Source organism: Oncorhynchus nerka, linkage group LG10 (genome assembly GCF_034236695.1).
Source record: "Oncorhynchus nerka isolate Pitt River linkage group LG10, Oner_Uvic_2.0, whole genome shotgun sequence".
In the NCBI taxonomy this organism is placed as follows: Eukaryota; Metazoa; Chordata; class Actinopteri; order Salmoniformes; family Salmonidae; genus Oncorhynchus; species Oncorhynchus nerka.
Window position 1 is genome coordinate 54,903,080 of NC_088405.1, and position 19,784 is coordinate 54,922,863.

Below are 19,784 nucleotides of genomic sequence, written 5' to 3' on the forward strand. Positions count from 1 at the left end.
GAGTCCCAGATTTACTGTCATTACTCTCCCCCTCACACACCCCTTTACCCACTCTTATCCAATGTCTTAGTTCCACTAATGTTCCTACAGTTTATAAGAAATTCCTGGTGTACCAGGAAAACACCCAAGAACTCAATGAACTTACTTTCATTTTCACAATCCAGTCCAGAGATGAGTCACCTTCATGAATCAGTCACCTTCATGAATCGGCCCCCTCCATTTTATTGCAGGAATATCAGTGATATTACCAGTCAGAGGAGTTTCACAGTGTACTTGATAAGAAACATATATTTTCATTATCAGCTGTCAGATTTTCCACCTCAAATAGTAATTATTAATAGTTTATCACTGTCTGCTAGTGTGTGTGTGTGTGAGAGAGAGAGGGGGAACAATGTCAATATTTTGACCTCAACAGTAAACTCCATGAAGAAAGATGACTGACTGAGAATGCAGACACACAAGAACATAAGTGGGTAATGCAAAAAAAAAAAACTTTCTCCTTGGGAAAATGAAACAAAAAAAAATCCCTAAATAATTCCATAGCTAGGAGGAAAAAAACATTTAGGGAATTATTAGGCTACATTGCTTCAATGTAATTTGCTCAAATCAAGGTTGTAATAAATGTGAACGATAACAGTTTATTAACTGTCACTAACAGGTCAGACCAGAATGGTTGGGGTTTCCCTTTCGAATTCATAAAGCATGTGCTCATCAGACTTGTAGAGAGGGGGCTTTTAATTTGAAACCAACCCCTCTTGCATTTCCCCCATAAATTGACTAGCCTTCTGACGTTCCACTAGGAAAGCGCAACACCGGATTTGTGATTGTAGAAGCACAGAGGAGAGGGTGTCTTCAAGGGAGTTTCTTGGTCTGCTGTTAGCGAGCCTTGTAGTTTCAGTTCGAGTGTTAGTTAGCTAAACAAGGGTAGAAGGCTAACAGATTTACTAATTCAAACGTATTACAGCGTCCCGGACAGCCACAGAGTCGTTAGCCAGCGATATCATCAACTTTACTACATTGAACAACTAGATTGAGACGACAAGTAAATCTACAATAGTTCTGAATTCGGGCACCATGTTCAAAAGGAATGGCAAGAAGGATCCAGAACTAATCCAAAATGTGTCGGAGGGGCTGAAAAAACTATACAAGACCAAACTCTTTCCCTTGGAAGACACCTACCACTTCCACGATTTCCATTCACCGGCTTTGGAAGATGCCGACTTTGACAACAAGCCTATGGTGCTCTTGGTTGGCCAATACTCCACGGGTAAAACCACATTTATCCGGCATCTTATGGAGCAAGATTTTCCCGGGATGCGGATAGGGCCCGAACCGACCACCGACTCCTTCATAGCGGTCATGCATGGAGAGCAGGACGGGCTGATCCCAGGCAACGCTCTAGTAGTTGACCCCAAAAAACCCTTCAGAAAACTCAACGCTTTTGGTAACGCCTTTCTTAACAGGTGAGTCCCAGTCCCGTGTAACCAGCTAGATGGCAAGCTATCTAACTAGGATAGAATGTTTTGAATGAATCCCCCAGGGAATTAAAAGGATGGGCTGAGTTAGCCCATTCATTGTCGCTAACAACGTTTAGCGCCTATTTAGGATAGTATCTTCTGGCCTGGCATGTTTTGTAAAGATCCCCGGCGCTCGCTCTAAAAGTTCAAACGCATCGCTTTCGGTAGTGTTTTGGAAACATAAGGAACCTATATTTCATATCAGCAAAAAAATACAAATAATAAAAACATTTTGTATAGGATTAGGATTCCCAGGCGGCCTTAAAGACAGTCGACTACCTGTGCTAATTAGCTGTAACAACTGAAAAATACTGCTGACTGCAACTGTTAACCTGACCATTTACACTAAGTGTTTTTTTTTGCATTTGTGATATGAAGTAGAGCGTTTCTAGAACATACTGCAATTGAAAATCGATTCACGTTTTAGTTGGTTGTTTTGGCTGCCAGAGCAAGTTCGCCTCTGAACAGAATGTCTACGTTTCTTGGACTGTAACATGCTAACCACACCGTCGCGTGCATGAGCGTTGCCAAATAAATGTACACATGCATGTTATTCAATCATTGCACCCACACTGCTGATGTGTGTCTGCGTAGCCAGGCATTAATATAGTTATTTGTTCTTTTTGTGACGCTTGATGCAATCCAAGTCCCGCCTCTCCCATCTCCTCATTGGTTTTTAGAAGCATATACCCACGGTGGGTGATTGAAAGATGAACTGAGGACCACACTCCAGTTCAGTTGGTGGTAATGCACCTTAAAGTTGGTTACCAACTGCCCTATAAAGTCCGAATAAGCCTGATGGAGGAGAGATTGCTAGAAATGAGCTTACCCTTTTTATCTGTGGATTAATTGTCAGAGTAGAGGACCTTGTGTTGTTCAGATAAAATAACAGCCTGATGTTTATACCTCAGGACAAATTAGCTAGCAACAGCAAGCTAACTTGCTAATTTGCCATGTTTTTTTAATGCTTTTCAACTTGTCCTCAAATTAATATAGTTGGTTCAGAGTTCGTTTTGATATTTCAACCTGTGTGTCCTGATCGTGTCTGGTGTGGGTGGTCAGCATGTAAGGAGTAACGTTAGGTTAATTTTGTCCATTACTGAGCCAGCACTGTTCGAGGATAGCTAGCTATCTTAGTTAGCAAGCTCCTCTGTAATAAAGGTCAAGTAGAGGTGTGAAAAACATTGGAATCATTAACTCTATGTAAAAAAATAATATTTAATTAATTTAACAAAATTAAAATGACAGTGGTAGTTGTGATAACTGCACTAACTGGCCATCATAAAAGGAAACATTTTAAATTAAACAACAACCTAATGCAACAATGTTTTAATGTTTGTATGAGGAGATAGATATGCTTCTTTCAAATGATTTTCCACGGATATAAAGCGCTCCACACGTCATCCTTGTTAACAGTTGGGAAAATTGTAGTGCGGGTGGGGCGTCCATGCAGAAATCAATGGGATGCTCAAGGAGGTTTGTTCATGCAGATGCAGGAATACCCACATGCAGGAACGCCCCGACTTGCGAGCCGCAATCACACATTATTGCGATCATTAGGGGGGTGTTCATAAATTCATTCTGTCTATTCTGATTTCCAGAGCACTCTCGTCTGAGTGTGCCAGAGTGCTGAGTAACTGATGAATTTACGAATGTACAACACCTGTTGAATATGACCGTTGACAGTAAATATCTGCAAAAAAAAAATCATTCAATTGTTGCCATCAGCACAGTTAGTCAGCAACGCTTTAGATAACAGCCTAACCAGCTCTGCTAGGTCAAGTTAAACAGTCAGTGAGGTATTCTCTCATTTATGTCTGGAAGTAGCCAGAAAGTTAGCCATCTTTAGCCAGTTAGCTTGGGTGCTTGACTGCTGTTGAGGTCAGAACACTTGGATCAACGCTACACCTGGCCAGAGCATCCAGTGTGCTCTCTGAATGCTCCAAGAGTGAAACGCTCTCTCTTCATAAATTCAATCTGACAATGTTCCGAATTTACAAACTCCCAGAACCCTCACACTGAGTGTACTGTGGCACTCCACAGTGAATGAACACACCCTAGGAGAGTCACACATTTTCAGCTGGCCCTTTAAAGGATGGGCTGTTACCGGGGTAACTGGGCACTCCCTTTTCTGTGATGAAAGAAATCTCATTGTGGATTTCTTCCTAGCAGCAGATGGTTGCAGAAAACTCAAACTAATATTGAAACACAACTTGGCATGTAAACAAAAAGATGTAACTGACCAAGACATATGAGGACAGTCACACTATTAGCCTTGTCAATTTGACCAACTTCTGCATGTGGACTTTGGATTAAAATTTTAAAAACAGTATATGTCATTGGCGGGTCAGAATGTAATCTACCCGTATTTGGCCTGTGTTAATTTCCAACCCTGATGTTGTCTTCACTGCCCAGATGTCATATCTAGAACCAGACTACAAGATGCCATGTTGAAAAAAAAACAAAAACATGATGCCTGGATGGAGAAATTGTACAATGATTGTTTTGCGAGTACAACGCGTGAGCCCTGAAACACCATACGTGGCGTTAACAGATTGTTGGATGTATCACACACTGCATCACTGCAGTAAGCCATCACATTGATGAGAGGTGGGACATGATGTCCCATGTACTGAGAACATGGAGAGGGACACCGCAGAGAACTTAAAACGGCATTAACTACCATCGTTGCTGAGTGGGTGGAGGACAGCAGTAAGGTGAGCACTGACTGATAAGTAGCCAGGACTTTGAACTGCACTGCCCCCTAGCGGTTATATGCCGGAACATATCTGAATTGTGAATTCATGTCATTTTATTTTTATCGTTAAAAGATAACAAATGGCAGTTTTAAACGTTAAGAACAATTGTGCACATCCCTAGTCCAAGGATAATCCTATCTTATTTGTCAGAGGATCATCAGTGATTCATGAATTACTATTATTATTATTTTGTATTTCTTTTTCCTCTCTGTATGTATTTTTTAAATTAATTGTTTGTCTTCGGATCAGATGTTCAGTGTGTGACAGTATGGGAGGTAGGGGAGTGTCTGTCAGTTTGTGTTGAACTTTGAAAAGCCCCCTCTGGTCTGCCCATGTCCTTTGACTGAGACTGTTCATGCAGTAAACTTGTTAGCTTGACCAAACACACTTTTCTATCACCTCTGCTTTTATAATGCTCCCATACAGACCTATGTATGAACGAACAGTCTAGCCTGAACCTTGCGCTGACCCTCAGAGAATATGTAATCTATTCATTACACTGTATGTAAGTAGGGGACTTTTATTGTAGAATGTCACCTCTCCTCAGAGGTCCCATAGAAACCAAGGAGCAGTGCATCCTCTCTCCTGGTACAAACTGCCTTAGTGGCTATCTGGTTCAATCAATTAACTGACATTGCTCTCATAGCTACATTGATTCCCACATTAATGGAGAATACCTGGACAGAGATTCTACAGTGTTTCCTGACCAACTATTGGGGTTTATATCATGTTTAACTGATGCCAGAAACATAACCACTACATACTTATGAGTGTATGTTTCTGGCATCAGTTAAACATGATATAAACCCCAATAGTTGGTCAGGAAACACTGTAGAATTTCTGTCCAGGTATTCTCCATTAATGTGGGAATCAATGTAGCTATGAGAGCAATGTCAGTTAATAATTGATTGAACCAGACAGCCACTACAGACTTATGAGTGTCTGTGGTATGAACCTTTGCTTCACCAAAACTATGTTTGCTCATAACCATTGCTCTGCTGAATCATTTTACTTGCAGCAGTCTACAATTTGACAGTGCAATGTTCTCCATCTTTAAGTATTAAATTCCAGCCTTCTCCCCTGCTCTGACAAATGCCACACCAAGCTGTTTTATAGTAACTGTTCAGGATTTATTTCCTACACTTTGAACAAGTATAACTAGTTCCACATTAAGCTGTGCTACTGTAGCTACATTTTGTGACTACCCAGACTGTGTGCAATCACTTTATCCTGCATTCCAGTAGTGCATATGGAAAATAAAGTGTTTTTGTGTCGGATGAAAAGCGGATGCTGTATTTGTTATAATGCTGATCTTGTGTGAAATAGTATGACTTTTCTACTCAAAATTGTGGGTGTGTTACACCTGCATTTGTAGCACTGTTCTGCACACCTATTTTCAATCAGTTGTGCGTTTCCTTTTGGTGTGAACTAAGCTGACATTAGCCTGCCTTTTTGAAGGGGTCAATTTGACAGCTACTCCAGGAATGGGATCCTCTGTATTGAAAGTCATCCATCATGACTTACTTAGTGTGGAGGGAGTGGTAATGCTCTCCTGTGGAAGCAATGATGAAATGCTACAATAGTTCTGACCAGCTGTGTTTATACTTGGCTGTGTGAGGCTGTTACCACCCTGCCTGAAACATTTCACCCGGTTAATTCACAATTTCAGTGTATAGGCTGCTTTTGGGCTGTTCAGATTTAGTTTTCTAAATCATGAAAATTAAAAGTTAGGACAATACCCAGTAAATATTGTCTTGCCAATACACCATAAGTTGTAATGTATAAATGTGTGTTTGTGGTAGATTGTACAGAGCTGACTGGTTAACCAATAGTGTTTCAGGGTTTTTTCCTGGATCAAAAGGGGGCGTGCGGTAGGTGGCTTGGTAGGGGGCGTTGCAGAGGTCGTGGCAAGTTGGCTCCTGAGTGGGGCAGCGGTCTAAGGCACTGCCTTAGGGCTAGAGGCGTCACTACAGACCTTGGTTAATTTCCAGGCTGTATCACAACTGGCCGTGATCGGGAGTCCTATAGGGCGGCATACAATTGGCCCAGCGTCGTCTGGGTTAGGGTTTGGATGGGATAGGTCGTCATTGTAAATTACTTTTTTCTTAACTGACTTGCCTAGTTAAATTAAATTTTAAAAAATTGACACGGTCAGCCTGTTGGCACGGCTACATTTGAGAGAATTTGAGTCCCCCATCTTGACAATGTAGAGACTATTTTTTTATTTTTTTTAATCCAATTTCCTGATTCTACACGTTTCTCCATTGAGCTGAGACATTTTTGCAGTTTTTAAAGCGAATGTCTTGTAATTCTACAGATTGGCATGCAGCTGAGAGAAAATGTTGCAATTTTAAAGCTAATTTCCTGCAATTATATTTTGCCATGGCTAATGATCTTTTGCTCAAACATGAAGTCAATAATGCTAAAATCATGGTTTTTGGAATTTTACATTTTCCTGAATGTCTAGCTGATTAATTCTCAGACTATATTTAAAAATTAAGGTCCATTATCTTTTCAACATACTTTATATCAGGTTTCAGCTGTTTTAAATTTACACCTAAAGCATTTTTCCATCATTACTGAAGATTACAAAGGCATAAAAATCCCTGCCATTTTTGTCTGAGGTGGGTCGACTGGTCAGGCTTTCAGAGCGGAAAGACCTGAGTCAGCTCTGTACTCAAGCTCTGCCTTGGCAGAAAGAACTCATACTGACTCAGCTGTTTCTCTCTCTTTCCTTCAAACAGCTGCCTGCTCATTGTGACCATAACGTTTTTCCTTTCACTCTTGGCAATCATGCACTGTCATCCATAACCTTCCATTTTATCCAGCCCCACTCTGCATCTCTAACCTTTAACCTCCTAACCTTACTCCAGATGCATGATGAACCTTTCAGGGTGGTGTATGCTACTGTATGTCTGTGCCTACCCAGAGTCCATTTCTCGGTTTTGAGTTTGCAGCTCACACGAATAGAACGCTTTGGCAACTGGACGAAGGGAATGCCAGGAATTCTGGATGAGAGTAAATGTGGTAAAAAGAGGAGGGAGTGGAGACTCAGATGAGACTCAACATAGATGGGGCTGGGGAGAATCGGAGGGAAACATCCAAGAAGGGTGTGCCTCGGGCTGCCTGGCTGGGTGATATATGGCGGTTTGAAATTGCGGCGTTAATGTGTTTTTGTATGACTACAACTGGCAAGTAGGTTTCAGGATTGGGGAATGATGGCTGTGTGAGTGACACGGCGTGGTTTAGTCATGAGTTATGCACATGCATCCAGATACGATGAGGGAATCAGATCATTGGGAAAGGTGAGTTAAGGAGTTAGAAAGATAAGAGCTCTGCCAAAAATAAGGACATTCCTGCTCCTCAGTCACATTGAGTGAGGGGAGAGGGAAGGAAAAAGAAATTGAACAGAGGAAAGGGGGGGGGGGGGATATTCCCATCATGCGTGGTGAGGTAATGTACGGTTGTATTATATCACTCCACTGAATGCCCTTCACACAAGACTGCTACGTTTTCATTGCCTGACAGCAGATCTGTAAGTCTGTCTCGATGTATATCTCTACCAAGTGTACTGAGGGTGGAGGGGAAAATGAAAGCTACTTCAAGTACATGCTGGTGTTCATAGAGGAATCATGTGTTCAGCGTCTGGTGTTAAGGACTAGTTAATTGCCCAACATTTCTACATGTGATTTGGAGCTCTCTCTTTAAATAGTTTTCTAGCATACAGTGGACAGAAATGATTTGGGTATGCTCGTTGTCTTGTGTAGCATATGGTTTTGTGCCTCGATTGGAGGGTCTCCAAAAACGGTCTATTTCTAGAGGAGCTGGAAAGATCACATACAGGCTTACTACTTATTCTTACAAGACGTAAGGTGTTGGAGAATGTAGGTTTGCGTCAGCTTCCAGTAATTACTTGTCTTCCATACACCTGGTCTGCGTTTGTGAGGCAGGTTGGACATACTTCAAAATTCTCTCAAACTAATTAACATTCAATTCTCTGGCAACAGCTCTAGTGGACATTCCTGTGGTCAGCATGCCAATTGCACGCTCCCTCAACTTGAGACATCTGTGGCATTGTGTTGTGACAACTGCACATTTTAGTGGCCTTTTTATTGTCCCCAACACAAGGTGAACCTATGTTAATGATCATGCTGTTTCATCAGCTTCTTGATATGCCCCACCAGTCAGGTGGAAGGAAATGTCAAATGCTCACTAACAGGTATGTAAACAAATTTGTGTATTTGAGATGGGTTAACAAAGTAGACATTGAATATCCGTTTGAGCATGGTGAAGTTATTAATTATGCTTTGGATGGTGTGTCGATATACCCAGTCAATACAAAGATACAAGCGTCCTTCCTGACTCCGTTGCCGGAGAGGAAGGAAACCGCTTAGGGATACACCTTGAGGCCAATGGTGACTTTTAAAAACAGTTAGTTTAATGGCTGTGATAGGAGTACACTGAGGATGGATCAACATTTTAGTTACTCCAGAATACAAACCTAAATGAAAAGTAGTGAGCCTGTACAGAATAAAAATATTCCAAAACATGCATCCTGTTGGCAATAAAGCACTAAAGTAAAACTGCAAAAAATGTGTCCTGTATACAAAGCGTTATGTTTGAGGCAAATCCAACACCACGGAGTACCACGCTTCATATTTTCAAGCATGTTGGTGGCTGCATCATGTTGTGGGTATGCTTATCATCGGCAAGGACTAGTTTATTTTTATTCTAAAAAAAAAACTCCCTAAGCTAAGCAGGTGCAAAATCCTTGAGCCAGGTTTTCCTCAGTCTGCTTTCCAACAGACACTGGCAGACAACATGACGCGTTGACATTTTTAGTCTAATCGAACCCACAAATGCTGATGCTCCAGATACTCAACTAGTCTAAAGAAGGCCAGCTTTATTGCATCTTTAAATCCGCACAACAGTTTTCAGCTATGCTAACATAATTGCAAAACAATTCTCTAATGATCAATTAGGCTTTTAAGATGATAAACTTGGATTAGCTAACACAATGTGCCATTGGAACACAGGCGTGATTGCTGATAACGGGCCTATATAGATATTCCATTAATAATCATCCGATTCCAGCTACGATAGTCCTTTACAACATTTAATGTCTACGCCCTTACTGATCAATTTTATGTTATTTTAATGGACAAATGTGCTTTTCTTTCAAAAACCAGGGAATTTCTAAGTAACCCCTAACTTTTGAACGGTAGTGTATATTGACTCGGGGGGTGACTACCTATGTAAATGTGATATTCCTGTATTTCATTTTCAATAAATTAGCAAAAATCTTAACAGGTTTTCACTTTGTCATTTTGGGGAATTGTGTGTAGATGGGTAAGGGGAAAAATCTATTGGAATAATGATACCTGTTATAAGTGCATGACTGTTGGTGAGGAAAAATCAACTATAAATTCAAGAATTTTACACAGGGTGTCTAGTCTGGTAGAAGCTTAGTATTTATTGAGTGCTACCACAGGGTGGAGGTGTTTCAACATATCTGCCAGGGAGGGGCTATTAAAAGGTTAATGCAAAAAGAGTCCCAGATTTACTGTCATTACTCTCCCCCTCACACACCCCTTTACCCACTCTTATCCAATGTCTTAGTTCCACTAATGTTCCTATGGTTTATAAGAAATTCCCGGTGTACCAGGAAAACACCCAAGAACTCAATGAACTTACTTTCATTTTCACAATCCAGTCCAGAGATGAGTCACCTTCATGAATCGGCCCCCTCCATTTCATTGCAGGAATATCAGTGATATTACCAGTCAGAGGAGTTTCACAGTGTACTTGATAAGAAACATATATTTTCATGTCAGGTAGAGAGTGGGGGCGGGGCGTTCATGCAGATGCAGGAATACCCACATGCAGGAATGCCTCGATTGCGGGCCGCAGTCATTAGGGGTGCGTTCATAAATTCACTCTGGCTATCAATTCCAATTTCAGAGCACTCTCAGCTGTGTGCCAGAGTGCAGAATAACTGAGTGAAAAGGAAGCTTGTACAGAATAAAAATATTATGTTGGGGGCAAATCCATGACATCACGGAGTACCACTACATATTTTCTAGCATGGTGGTGGCTGCATCATGTTATGGGTATGCTTATCATCGGCAAGGACTAGGGAGTTCTTTAGGATACAAACTAAGCTAAGCACCCGGCAAAATCCTAGAGGAAAACCTGGCAGTCTGCTTTCCAACAGAGATCTGGGAGACATTCACCTTTCAGCAGGACAATAACTGAAAATACAAGGCCAAATATACACTGGAGTAGCTTACCAAGACGACATTGAATGTTCCTGAGTGGCCTAGTTAGTTTTGACTTAAATCGACTTTAAAATCTATGGTAAGACTTGAAAATGGCTGTCTAGCAATGATCAACAACCAACTTAATAATGCTTGAAGAATTTGAGTAAGAATTATGTGCAAATATTGTACAATCCAGGTGTTTAAAGCTCTTCGAGACCTAGCAAGAAAGACTCACAGCTGTAATCGCTGCCAAATGTGATTCTAACATGTATTGACTCAGAGGTGTGAATACATATGTGCATTCATTTTCAATAAATTTGCAAAAATATCTAAACAGGTTTTCACTTTGACCTTATGGGGAATTCTGTGTAGATGTATTAAAATCGATTTTCCCTTATCCATTTTGAATTCAGGCTGTAACAATGTGGAATAAGTCAAGGGGTATGAATACTTTCTGAAGACACTTTTGTGGTTAAATACTGCAGTTATTGTGTAGTTAGGCATCATCATCAATGTATCTTTCTCCCAGGTTTGTGTGTGCTCAGATGCCCAACGCTGTATTGGAGAGCATCAGTATCATTGACACCCCAGGAATCCTGTCTGGAGAAAAGCAGAGGATCAGCAGAGGTTAGTAGTTAACAGCCTATATTCATTGTACCATTAAGGTTCTTTTGATTTCCCCATCTTTTCTTGCTGCATCCTTCTTCCCCCTCTCAATGACTCTCCTTTTGCCCTACTCTCCTCCATCTTGATCCTTGATTCTGTCTCATGATTTTTTATTTTTACTGAAAAAGGACCACAGTTCTACTTTAAGGTTGGCCGGTCCAATGATCATGTAATGTGGTCAATTTCATTTAGCATGTTTTTGTGTCCCTGAGAATGCAGATAAATGCTGTAGACATTTGGTACATCCTAGAGAAGCAGTGAATGATCTGCATTACAAGGCCTGTGTTTATAGCAGTCTTATTTCATATTACTGCTGAACAGCCTCTGACATTCTGAATTCCTGCGTGATCTGCGTCAGACCACTGCCTCTCATGCACGGTTCTAGAGCAAGTGTATTAGCGAGTACTGTGAAGAGAATGTCAGAACCTCCCCCTGCCGTACACCATGACGACAGAATGGGTGTGAGTGCCGTCCCACTGAGAAATGACCTGACAGAGGGAGGCTGCCAGGAAACGGTGGTGGCCTCTGAGGGACAGAGGTGGAAGATGGAGGGTAAGAAGAGGGAAAAAAGCTGACTCCTGGGCAGCAGTGTGGCACAGCCATTAGGGAAGGTTTGCCAGTTCAACTCAATGTTGAGCCTGGAACCTTTTGAATTCATCCAAAGCATAAATTGATCTCTAGGGCAAGTTTTGAAAAACTTTTTCGAAGTCAGTGAGTCTTACTCTTTGCCCTCTACCCTTCACCCCAGTGTGGTTGCGAATGAGGGAGAGCGAGCGAGTGATGGGATGTGTGTGTGCCTCAGACCATCAGCTGCGCAATGTCTATAAAGATGAGCCACAGCAAGCCAGACAATGGAGTTAGCTGAAGAACAAAACAGAGGTTGTTATTTACACTAATCATAGGTGTTTACGCTTCATTTGTTTCATCCTGGTGCGAGCATCCTGGGTGAATAGTTGGGCTCGCCCAACCGCCACTGGGTCACCTCGGGGTGAAAACACTTCCTGGGGATATAAGAGATGTGATGGTAGGGAGAAAGTGAGAACTTAGTGGGGCTGTCTTTTTATTTTTACTACAAGCATGGCGAAATAAAAGTAGACTTGGCATGTTTAGAACTCTTTGATGTTTGAGTGCTGAAGGCAGGAGATCAAATGAGCGTTTGAAGTCCAGGGGAATTAAAGAGAATCGAAAGATGGTGTGCTGTACCGCACTTACAAAGCACTTAACTGTAGATGGGAGTCAGGGACTGGGATGTTACGCTGGGCTTTCATACACTTCCTGGAGAGGATTGAACACTTCTCATAACCCACTGTGGGCTATAGTAAATCACATGCATGCTCACATGACCACAGAACTGAAATGGGGAAGATTTGAATTGACATTCCTACACAGTATATTGAACCATGATGCATTACTGAGGTTACAACATTTTGTAAAGTACTTATTGTGGTCAATTCAGTGCCGTTTATTACAAAGGGGAAGCCTTGCTACAGTCATTACTCAATGATGGAAAATGAGGTGGTTGGTCGTAGTTAACTCAGTTTGAGTTATCTCTCTAGAACACATACTACCACTACTACACACAAAGACACGTGCTCGCACACACACACAGGAAACTCACACCAGAGTCAATGTAGGGTCACTGCAATATACTTCCCCATTGTCCCTGTGACTGGATCACAAATTCTCTCATCCCACTCAACTACTTTCCGCTTCATTTCCCACCATTTTTTTCATTTATGAATTCATCTAATAGGGTCTGTCAACAGAATGTCTTTGTTGGCCATCGTAGTGTTTTATCAGCCTCAAAGTGATACTTGTCTCCATTTGCCCTGGCTCAGACCTTGCAAGGGCAAGTTAATAATCTCCTCAAGTCTTCTGACTCGATCTGTCTGCTCCACGGCTGCTTTACATTTCTGTTAATCGTAATACTGTGGCCTGCTTGACAATATGGAAGAAGAAAAAAAGCGTACGCTATTTAGCTGCCTTACTGTTGGGGTGTTTGTTGGACTTTTCCTTATAAGGACTTTCCCCGGGAGGGTTCCAGCAGTGAATCTAGGCTACTACTTAATCTGTGAAGGGAAGGCAGGTGAATGAGGCGATGTCCTTGTCACTAGCGTATCTTGCAAGGTTCAGTTAGACAGACCGTTCATTATTTACTGTATACATGGTGAAGGTCCTCGGTGACTCCAACCTTTCTCCCGGGTGTCGGGTGTCAATAGCATTCCCTCACACTCAGACAATTCTTGGCAAATTTAAGGCTGGTAATTAAAGGGGTTGCTGTGTCTGCTGTCAGCAAGTGAGCTGGAAGAGATTTGAACCCATGTGGTTAACCGGTGACAAAAGACAGCTTCTGCAACGTGGCTGGTTCCTTAACCTTAAAGGAGAAGGAGTGGTCATGTCATTGGCACTTTATGCCTGTTTTTATTTCAGAAATGTATAAAGTTTAGTTTTCACATGCGTACATACACACAATGAACCGTTTAACCGGAGGCAATACAGGATTTCCAAATGTTGCAAAAGCAGGCCCTTTGCAAACAAATAGGTCATTAGCCATTGAATTGTGGAATTCAAATGCCCATTCTGTGAACATATTCCTAGATCCTTTCTGTTAACTGGAGAGGGGATGCTGTGTGAATGGGCCGTTGGTGTGGAGAGCTGACTATTTCCCATAGTGATACAGAGGAGTGTCGTACTGCCCAGGCTCCAGTTCGATCAACCAGGACATTACTAATGTTTCTCCCTGGTGGCAGGGGGGAAAGGGTTGAGTTTGTGGCAATACCATGTTCCAAAGAACCAGTAATGTAACTCCTGAAACGAGGCCAGGCAGTGGGGTTCATGACCTCTGACCAACTAGTATAAATCAGGAAGAGGACCACATTGTAGGAAGTGATGACAGTGAACCAACCACTGTCAGTCTTTGAAAACAGTGCGTGATGTCTTACCGTGTACGTGGCCAGATGCAAACAAACAGGCCTGTTGCTATTGGACAGGCAGCTAAGCATGTCTTATTTCTGAGCCCTGCAAGGATGGTCTCAAATTCCTATTCTGCTGTATGCTTCATAGGCGCCTGAGTATGACACTGACTTTCTCTGCCAGATCAGCATGCAGTGTTCATTGTCACCCTAGGTACTTCCCCATTTCTTTCTATCATTACATTGAAATTAGAAATCATCTTTGTAGGTTTGGTGTCCATTGTCAATTCCATGCGTGTGTTCATCGCGGATATTTCCTTTTTGGAAAAGTGAAGGAAGAAGGTATGCTGTGCAGAGAAAGCAAAACTGAAAAATACCTTCCGTTTTAGATGCACTTTCACCTCAACCAATTAGCTTCCATCAGGGTTGGGGGCAATTCCACTCTTTAGTTCATGGAAGCTGAGAGAGAACACACTTTATGAATCCCTTGACTTGAAACAGTGTTGACCCTTGACCTTGTCTGTATCAGGTGGATCACTGACTAAGATGATAGATAATGCCTTTTTTGTTTTGGGTAGGCCTGACAAGTCTGACATACAGTTGATTGGGTGGTATGTCCCTTCATCCCCCTTGTGATTGCGCTCACCTTTTTAAGTCAAGTTGGCCTTGATTTCTCCAGAGATTGGTCACTAGGTTAAAATATGGTGTGGTAACAATTAACCTTCAGATGAAATGATAGGAATTGTGACAGGCAGTGGTGTTTTCTTCTATCACCTCAATGTAGATTTGATATCCCGGTCTTTTATTACCTCTTTATTACCAGCATATACCTCTTTTAAAGTGAGTAGAGATAATGAGGAGCTGTTCTCGTGGACTCTTGACTTTGCCAGGTCACGCCCTCATTGGATCGGTGCAGAGATCACACATCCTGCCAACATCGACACAAAAACCAGACTGATGGAAGAATACCTTTTCAGTCTTTCACTAGGATTAGATTCACTACTAGTTCTTGTCTATAACTGTTCTGTGCTTTGTCACATATTTGTACATTTTATGTGGACCCCAGGAAGAGCAGCTGCTGCATTTGCAGTGGGGATGGGGATCCTAATAAACTAAACTACAGCCAACATATTAGGACACTGTGCTTATTATCCTAGTGAATAACATGATTCTAACCAACTACTGTACTGTTTTAATTGACACTCATTGTTGAATCTAGTCTCTGGACATTCCCCAGTTGCTAATGATTAGTTGAGCCCTAATCTTGGGACAGACAGGAAAAAGGAGGAAGGTCAGGTTTTACACACACACACAGGTGGATGGCTTTATAGGGCTTCTCTTCTGCTGATTAAACCAGAAGTTAGATCATAAATCAATGAGTAGGTACACCTTACTTAGGTATTTCATATAAAGGAATAGCTCTGCAACATTCCCAATGGAGCTCTAATGTATGTGTGAGGGGAAGAGCCGGTGAGATGTACATTTTGTTTCTTACTGTTTAAATAGAATGCTGAATCAGACTGTTCTCTGCCTTGTACATCCCAAACCCGATTTAAAAACCAGAATAATAAAATGGCCGTTGTGGCCAATCCCTTTATTAGAAACTACAACTACTTTCAGTATGACTAGTATCAGTGTTTTGTCTCCACCTCCAGCACAACGTGCCAAGGCAGAGTGGTGCCCTACTGCGCTCTAGTACAATTCAGAATGAACAAATAACTGTTCTAAGGTGAGGAAGAGGTCTCTTTGTGGGCCCAGTGTCTCCACTGCACAATTTATGCTCCAACAGCTCTTTCCTGTTTGTCATTCAGGGGGGATATGTCCACGTGTGGAGGTGGATAGAAGACATCCCCTGGAAATAGACTGGACCCAGCCTAATACATTTAAAACATTACTGAATGTCTTGTTTGATGGGACAAATGTCATGCATAAAGCATTTGATCTCATTCAGTCTTGATTTTCTTTTGCATGCTTGAAAACATGAATCCTGTACTATTCTGAACTGAAATATAAGCTAGGCTTAGTGTTCAGCAAATTGTGCTCTAGAAAACAACCATGAATATGTCCCGACGCTTATCTTTTTAGAACATGATGAAATTTGAGGCCTAAACTTGCTTGCATCATCACATCTATTTCATAAGGCTTTACTAGGTGTGTCGGGTGACATGAAATGGATTCCACTTTATCCATTTCTATGCTCTGTCGGTCATGGGTAAAGAGCACAGCTCTGCTCTGGGCAGTGTTGGTGTCAGTGTGAGGGGAAGGAAGATGGAGGGTATTTAGTCAAGGTTTTCCTGGCAGAGGAAAAAACACATTTTGTCTCATTGTGAAATATACCTGTTTTGGTATCTAGCTGGGTCTGTGTCTGTTGCCGTGTGGAGCGGGACCATAGAGACCGGATAAGCTGGAGTGGCACTGGAATCTGAGCTGATTGATATGCATAGAGAAACGAACACACACTTCCTAGGAGCGGCTCACACATTCTAAATCAAGTTGGTGTGGATTTATCTGCATGTTTTCACTCCTTACATAATCACAGATCCAATAAACTTGTTGGACTGTAATTTGTTGACTACATCTCGTACCATTTTTCATTTGATTTAAATGTTAAACTTCTGATAAAAGGGTGTAATTCCTATGGATGTTGACGATGTCATACCCCTTATGACAAAACGAACACCATTTTCCTCTTTCCTCTCGTCAGGCTATGACTTTGCTGCAGTGCTGGAGTGGTTTGCAGAGCGCGTTGACCGCATCATCCTGCTCTTCGACGCCCACAAGCTGGACATCTCGGATGAGTTCTCTGAGGTGATCCGCTCCCTGAAGAACCACGAGGACAAGATGCGGGTGGTTCTGAACAAGGCTGATCAGATTGGCACACAGCAGCTGATGAGGGTCTATGGCGCCCTCATGTGGTCTCTTGGTAAAATTGTCGGTACTCCAGAGGTGATCCGGGTGTACATTGGTTCTTTTTGGGCTCAGCCGCTCCTGGTCGCAGACAACCGGAAGCTTTTTGAGGCAGAGGAACAGGACCTTTTCAAGGACATCCAGGGGCTACCTCGGAATGCTGCTCTGAGGAAGCTCAATGACCTCATCAAGCGGGCTCGCCTCGCCAAGGTGAGACCTAGGTCTTAAATGTTGGGTTTATTAATATTCATCTCTGGAAACAATTACTCTACTGTATTGTCTAACCCTCAGTGCCAAAAATCTATCTGTGTTTAGGTCCAGATATGATTAATTTAGTCTTCCTCCCTCCAGGTCCACGCCTACATCATCAGCACTCTAAAGAAGGAGATGCCCAACATGTTTGGGAAGGAGAATAAGAAGAAGGAGCTGATTGCTAACCTGGGGGAGATCTACACAAGGATTGAGAAAGAGCACCAGATCTCACCCGGAGACTTCCCCAAACTAGCTAAGATGCAGGTACACAAATATACATTCTTTATTTTTCCAGTGGGGGTAGTAATTATGTTAAAGGAGAACTCGTGAATACCTTTTTTTTTATGTCTCTGCGTGCAGTTTGAAAGAAGTTTATAACTAGTGTTAGTGCAATGACTGGAAGTCGATGGCAACTGCTAGCATATACCGTAGACTTAGTCATTGCACCAATGCTAGTTAGCTTTGGCTTGCAAAACTACCTCTAACTTCCTTCATACTGGATGCAGACATAAAAATGGTGTCCATGATTTCAATCCCGAAGTATCCCTTTAACCGAAGTAGCCATCGAAGTAGTGATATCAGTAGTTGTGATGAGCGTTACAAATACCTTTTCCTTGACTAGAACTCCCCTAACCTCATTTCACCTTTTATAAACACACAGGAGATCTTGGCTAACCAGGACTTCAGTAAGTTCCAGGCAGTGAAGCCCAAGCAGCTGGAGGCTGTTGAGGACATGCTAGCCAATGACATAGCCAAACTCATGACCCTCGTCCGCCAGGAGGAGGCAGCCATGCCCAGCCAGTCAGTCCAGGGTGGCGCCTTTGAGGGCACCATGAACGGGCCTTTCGGCCATGGCTACGGCGAGGGTGCAGGCGAGGGCATTGATGAGCTGGAGTGGGTGGTGGCACGAGACAAACCCACCTACGACGAGATCTTCTACACCCTGTCTCCTGTCAACGGCAAAGTGTCAGGTGCCTTGGCCAAGAAGGAAATGGTGAAGTCCAAGCTGCCCAACCCAGTGCTGGGAAAGATCTGGAAGCTGGCCGACGTAGACAAGGATGGATACCTGGACGATGACGAGTTTGCCCTTGCCAATCACTTGATCAAGGTGAAGCTTGAGGGGCACGAGCTTCCCACTGATCTGCCAGAACACCTTATCCCTCCCTCCAAAAGAGGACTGTAGAATTGGAACTCTTTCATATATGGGCAGGTCTGAATAAATAATGGTGGCTCAGAGGTTTTCGGAGTGAGTGGGATGAGTTAAAAGGGAAAGGTGCATTTTTGGCAGTGTGAGTGTTTTGAGGAGAATCATTCTGGTTAGGGTGTTGTCTTATGTCAAATGGCGCAACAGCCGTCTGCATAACTGCATGTTGTGTTAGAACAATTCCATCTGATGTGAGACAATGGAGGGGGTGGCAGTCTGGGTAGGGCTATGATAATGGTGTTGGGGTGAAATTAATGTTAGACTGACTATGATAATTAACATAGTCCATTCAAAGATAAAAATGTTAATATCTCTAACTTCACCTGAATCCCTTATCTTCCTTAGTACTTATTTGTCTTACCATTATCTTTATCAAAAGGCCTTTGTTGTAGTTATCATGTAATCAAGTTCAATCTCCACTTTGGGACCTGCTGAATTTATTGTTCTTCAATTTATTGTATGGCCATTCCTTTTCATTTTTTTTCTCACGTCACAGGTCACTCAACAAATCAAATGATTACAAAAAAAATAAGGGTAACTCATAAACATTCTATTTAATCCTAGTCTTCCATTAAGTTTGATTTGTGTCAGTGTAGTCAATTGTTTATTCTACTTACAAATGGTTTTGATTATAAATTATTATAAATCTGTATCTTTAGCTTTTCCTAACGCCATTGTAAAGCAAAGTATTCTTAGAATATAGATGCATTCGTATTGTCACGGATTTAACACTGACAAACTAGTGTCTTGGACGACCTTGACTACCTGGTCTCTTTTTGAACATCTGTCTGAACGCTCCAGTAAACCATATATTATGTAAAGAAAAATGACATGTGATCTAGTTTATGCTAAACTTTGCGCAGTTATCTTTTATCTCAGATATCCAGCCCATACTCCGAGGCTTTCCAGTATAGTGCTTTCGATTGCAACAACAAAATATTGTCTTTCCCACTCACTGGTTCCAGGGAATGGGGTGGGTTGGGCATACAGTATGCATTGGCAAGATATCTGATCAAATGTATTTATGGAAAATCAATTAACGATTTGGGGCGCAGTACCAGTTTAAAAATCCCAGTTTGATCCCTGGCAGTCACATTTTGCCATCAATGCCAAAGTCGCTTAAGTGTTGTATGTAGAAGTGGCTCTAGCCCTCAAATGTTAATATGTACATTTTTTTTTGTCTCTTCTGAAATAAAATGTTTATTCAAATTCATTTGTCTGCTCTGTTAATGGATCAAACATTGCCCAGTAAAAGCCCAAATTCGTACTTCAGTACCTTTCTGCCTGCTTCAATTGAAGTAGGACGA

General features: G+C 42.0%; 1 protein-coding gene across 1 annotated transcript; it reads left to right on the top strand.

The window, feature by feature from the left end:
• The first annotated feature begins 779 nt into the window (after positions 1 to 779).
• Positions 780 to 19,690, top strand: LOC115135616 (EH domain-containing protein 1-like). The gene is made up of 5 exons (XM_029670510.2): positions 780 to 1,463; positions 11,066 to 11,163; positions 16,819 to 17,231; positions 17,373 to 17,537; positions 17,935 to 19,690. Exons 1-5 carry the CDS (start codon positions 1,075 to 1,077, stop codon positions 18,454 to 18,456), a joined length of 1,587 nt encoding a protein of 528 aa, XP_029526370.1. The 5' UTR covers positions 780 to 1,074; the 3' UTR covers positions 18,457 to 19,690.
• Positions 19,691 to 19,784: the final 94 nt, after the last annotated feature.

Excerpts from the sequence above, each read along its gene's own strand:
- LOC115135616 (XM_029670510.2), top strand. The coding sequence starts at position 1,075 with ATGTTCAAAAGGAATGGCAAGAAGGATCCAGAACTAATCCAAAATGTG. Across the intron at positions 1,464-11,065 it reads GGTAACGCCTTTCTTAACAG|GTTTGTGTGTGCTCAGATGC; the intron begins GTGAGTCCCAGT and ends TCTTTCTCCCAG. Across the intron at positions 11,164-16,818 it reads AAAGCAGAGGATCAGCAGAG|GCTATGACTTTGCTGCAGTG; the intron begins GTTAGTAGTTAA and ends TCCTCTCGTCAG.